The following is a 5,000-nucleotide window of genomic DNA, read 5'->3' as shown; positions in this document are numbered from 1 at the left end:
TACAATCACCAGCATCATCATTGCCTTGAACACTCAGGTTCAAGTTCGTCCTGTACGACGAGATCTGCGACAAAGGCCTCTCCGCCCTGCAGGCTGTGATGACCTTCCTTGACCTCCCCGTCACCGACGCACAAATAAAACTCCTGCCACCGAGGCAGACCTTGGGCATGATGAGCATCTCGAGAGCCGACATGTGGAGGACGAGGGCTTCCTTCGCCAAGGTCGTGGAGCCCCTCCAGAGGCTGTGCGAGGCTTCCTTGGAGAAGCTGCAACTGAGGGCCTTCGCGTCTCAGGAGGAATTGCTGGATCTCAGTCGGCCGGCGTTGCTTCGCTCTCCGGAGATCTAGGTGGCGCTGGTGTTGTTGTGGTGATGATGAAGGTGATGATAATGGTGATCGTGTGATTAAGATGGTGATGATGTGATTTTTTTTTTTACTATACAAACAATGGCGGATCGCAAATGAAGCTTTTATTCTTCTATACATCATTTCTTTTCAACATTTGCAGCGAATGCCATTTCACACGATAGATTTAACCTCTCGGTGTGGTTGACAAGTCTGAGATACGAACTATATATTGTATAATCTTAATACTCCATAGACATTTAAAGTATTGAAGTATCTGGACATATGTCCTCTTTGAAATGTTCTTAATTAACTCCAAAATAAAGAAGACACCTTTCAATAAAGTGTCGCATCAAATTCTGTGTTATTAATAATAACAATAAATGACTAGAAACACCTATTATAAAATCAAGTTCAAGTCTCAATTCGCATCAGGTCATAGGAATATGGTTACTAAAGAAGGTTTAATTACTTAGTTAGAACAAGTTTCTAATAAAAGGCCACTTTATTAATATGTATGTCACATCATTTAACATGTAATTGGTTAAAGGAAGTGAAGACCCTATGTTATAGTTTACTTACGCTGTAATATCACTAACCTACATATCTGTCCGGTTCATTCCACCCGTTTTTTTGTTGTTGTTTTTTTTTTTCAGTTCGTTCATCAATCCCAAATAAATGCAGAGGTTATGTTTCATATCAATTAAATAAATTTGCTTGTACAGGAGGATTTTATTGTCCGCAATGAGAGGAGAGATGTAAGCTAAGTTTTTACCTTTTGATTAATTATTAAGTGAATTCATGGCTAGCAAAGGAAAGGTAATTATTGACATTTAAGTGGGTAAAATAAGGGTTACTATCATTCACAAATAAAATCTAATTTCGAATGTTGTGTATATTATTAGTACATTACGTGAATCAGAATGAACAAGCAAAACACACACACACACACACACACACACACACACACACACACACACACACACACACACACACACACACACACACACACACACACACACACACGACTAGAAACTTGAGACACCAAACTGGACCGATACTTGTAGTTATATTATATAAATATGTTTTCTCTTTAACCTCGGAATACTACCGGTGACTTATCTAAAAAATATTAATAATAATAATAACTCTTTGGCGGTAATTACTCTCAGGTTAAGAACAAATGATCTTGATTAATACCTGAACACTAATTTGCCATTCAAATGCGCAGGAGAACCATTACTTAGCAAGTCATAGTACACATGTTGAAGAATATTTAAGTTACTGCGGCACACCTGAACCTGAACCTCAGCCTATCAGAAGGAAACATGTATCATACATACGTAGGTTATCAAAATGTTTTCAATTTTTTTTCATATCTGTAACAATACTGATAAAAGAGGCATACACACTTCGTAACAACTCCTCACTGGTGGCACATAACTGTTCTACAATCTACAATTTGCGTTTGTAAAATTTAAGAACTATCTATTAGCAAATAGTGTGACCTTTCTAGCATGGCATATAAGAAATGCTGTTCGTATGCACCTAAAGTATTTATCTATTACTTCCACACGCGAACACACACACACACACACACACACACACACACACACACACACACACACACACACACACACACACACACACACACACACATATATATATATATATATATATATATATATATATATATATATATATATATATATATATATACAGTGTGAGTGTATTTGTTAATATATGTATATATATATTTTTTTTTTTCTATTTGTTTATTCATTACTAAACATACACAGACGAAAATAAAAAAATCTTTATGTGTATATGCATAAGCATATATGCATATACATATGCATATATGTGTGTGTGAGTGTGTGTGTGTGTGTGTGTGTGTGTGTGTGTGTGTGTGTGTGTGTGTGTGTGTGTGTGTGTGTGTGTGTGTGTGTGTGTGTGTGTGTGTGTGTTTGTGTGCGTGTGCGTGCGTGCCTTTGTATGTATGTATAATACATGTATGTATGTATGCATTATGTATTATGTATGTATGTATGTAGGTAGGTAGGTTGGTTGGTTGGTTGGTTGGTTGGTTGGTTGGTTGGTTGGTTGGTTGGTTGGTTGGTTGGTTGGTTGGTTGGTTGGTTGGTTGGTTGGTAGGTAGGAGGTAGGTAGGTAGGTAGGTAACGTATGTATATATGTATGTGTGTATGTATGTATGTATGTATGTATGTATGTATGTATGTATGTATGTATGTGTGTATGTATGCATGTATGTATGTACGTATGTATGTATGCATGTATTTATGTATGTATGTATGTAGGTAGGTAGGTATGTATTGGAGTTATTATACGAGAATTTCCTTGAAAAACCATGCAGATCACTGAGACGGTTGGTGCTAGAAGAACTGTTCGTAATCGTAGGTATTACCAATCATGGCCAAGGTAGACTGTACAAGCGCAAAGTATTTTGGATAATTGCTAAAGGGGAGAACGAGGTTGCAGAAGGACAGCGAAGAGGTACCTACGCCAGGCACTGACTTGCTTGAGATTCATAACTACATAGCATTAAGTACATTGTATGAATACCCTTTGTAAATAAATAAATTAGCTGCATGTACACGGAAATAACTAATTGCAAGATCCTATAACAAACATTTCCTGTTATGATTGACTGTTGATGAAAGCATGTAACTACATTGTATGTATATCCCGTGTAAATAAATATATTGGCTATATGTACACATTACAGTCTACAGTTGTTATTGTATTGATGGGCCAGAGTAATTCAGTTTAATATAATTTCTGCGCCATGAATACACAAAAGCGCTGCCAATTACCACTGTTTCATTGTACGTCTATGAGTCACGAGCGCCATGACCTGTAGACACACTGGCGGTGACAGTGAGCCGGTGTAAAAAGACATACGTGGACACATGTTGCGTTAAACGATAACTACTCACCTTAATTTTGTAATAGCTGTTATTAATACAATATTTCCTACATCCTGTTAAACATTTTTAAAGATATATAATGCAGCAAGAACTGAAAAAAATAATAATAATAAAGAAAAAGAAAAAGAAAAAAAAAATCGGTCAGGAGCTAGGGTAGCCCTCTCTCTAACCAGGGTGTAGGGGCTAAAGTAGTCGTGAGCAGAAACTAGTGTGTGTGTGTGTGTGTGTGTGCATACCGAACTTCGGGGAAAATAGGAGACGTGGTCGAGGTTGGCCGGCCATTCTGTTTAACTCGTCTTGGCTCCAGTCCAGGTAGTAACCACCGACGGCCTGAGTTGATTACTAGTGTTCGTCTTGTGTTGGTTTACAGGTATGGCGAAATTGGTTACTCATCTACTGTAGAGGGCTATTAACCTTTAATATTTTATGGGATTACGACTTTTTTCTGGCTAGTGTTGTTTTTTTTCTGTAGCATCACTTTCTGTTGTATTCTTAGTTTTAAAGTAAAATAGAAACTTAAATGTTTAGGGATATTTTTCCAAGTCATTGACTCTTTTTCGTTGTATTTTCATTGTTAATGAGAGTAAAAAAGAAATTAGAAATCTAGCCAACTTTTGCAATTAAAGTTGAAAGAAAGATCTAGCATTTGCAGGAAGTTAATAAAAGAGTATAAAATGTAAAAAAGGCGGATCAAGTTTCTGTTACGAAAGGATTCGAAACAAGCTATTCGCACAAGAGTGGGACATTACTAATTTGCGTAGCGGCCCATATTATTTTAAGCATCAGATAAAAGATGTGACAAAAATGCTTTTACACAGGTTTTCTCAATTCTTATTGACTGATGTTTGATCCCAAATTGGTTAGAATAATGAAATGACTTTTTGCGGTTATCTCATAGCATAATAATTCGGTAATATATGAGAACCACTTCCCTACGAATCACCATTTACCCTCTTCTGCTCTTTTTAAGATGGAACCAGAGCAGCTATAGTGTTGCCCTTGGCCTTTTCCGCCACAAGTGCTCGTGCTTGATTTGCTTCGGGGCTTTCATGTGTTCAGGAGACATCCCAGTTTGGTTCCTGCTGTTCCGCTAAGCTAAAGTAAAATTAAGAAATAATAAAAAATATAAAATAAAATAAAATGCAGAATTCGTGAACAATCTTTGTAGGAAGAAATATAGAAGAACTTTGATATTAGCTTTTCTCATTAAGTAATAAAATAGAATTCGCGGATTTCCGGTAATTAATATGTTCTTGAGACTTTTAAAAACCGGTGCTTGAATAAATATGCGTTCTTATAAATTATGCAAATATAGAATGCTAATGTAGGTCAATATCTCGTTATGAAGATTAGTTATTATTATTTATTAGGGTATTATGATATTTTTAAAAAGTTTCCTGACCCCCCCCCTCCCCTTCACATTAAAATGACCTAAAAATTGACAAAGACGTGGGTACACTTTATTTTTCTTTTCAGGTTCATGCAAGGCTGCTTCAGAAATAAGAACAGTGGTTCCGACGTTTAGCACATTTCTTTGTTTTAACTATGAACCATTCCCGACGTGAGCCCTTTCTCAAACGAACGATACATCCACGACCTTCCAAATAGCATCAGCTGCTCCATATCTATTTTTTCTACCTACATATCTTCATGTGCCTAATTGTATTAGCTGCATAACCACCCTACTATGGTATTAGATAATAGTCCT

The 5,000-nt window shown here is 36.6% G+C and overlaps 1 protein-coding gene across 1 annotated transcript in view; it reads left to right on the top strand.

Moving 5' to 3' along the window:
* LOC119574549 (carbohydrate sulfotransferase 3-like) overlaps positions 1–1,068 on the top strand; it is an 8,843-nt gene extending 7,775 nt beyond the window's left edge. The window contains exon 6 of the mRNA XM_037921823.1: positions 38–1,068. Within this exon, the coding sequence (XP_037777751.1) occupies positions 38–347 (310 nt within the window). The 3' untranslated portion in view covers positions 348–1,068. The remainder of the gene's footprint in view (positions 1–37) is intronic.
* The last annotated feature ends 3,932 nt before the right edge of the window (positions 1,069–5,000 follow it).

This window comes from Penaeus monodon, chromosome 1 (genome assembly GCF_015228065.2).
Source record: "Penaeus monodon isolate SGIC_2016 chromosome 1, NSTDA_Pmon_1, whole genome shotgun sequence".
Lineage (NCBI taxonomy): Eukaryota > Metazoa > Arthropoda > Malacostraca > Decapoda > Penaeidae > Penaeus > Penaeus monodon.
Note: the sequence above shows the minus strand (reverse complement) of the source record. Positions and strands in the feature narration are given on the sequence as shown.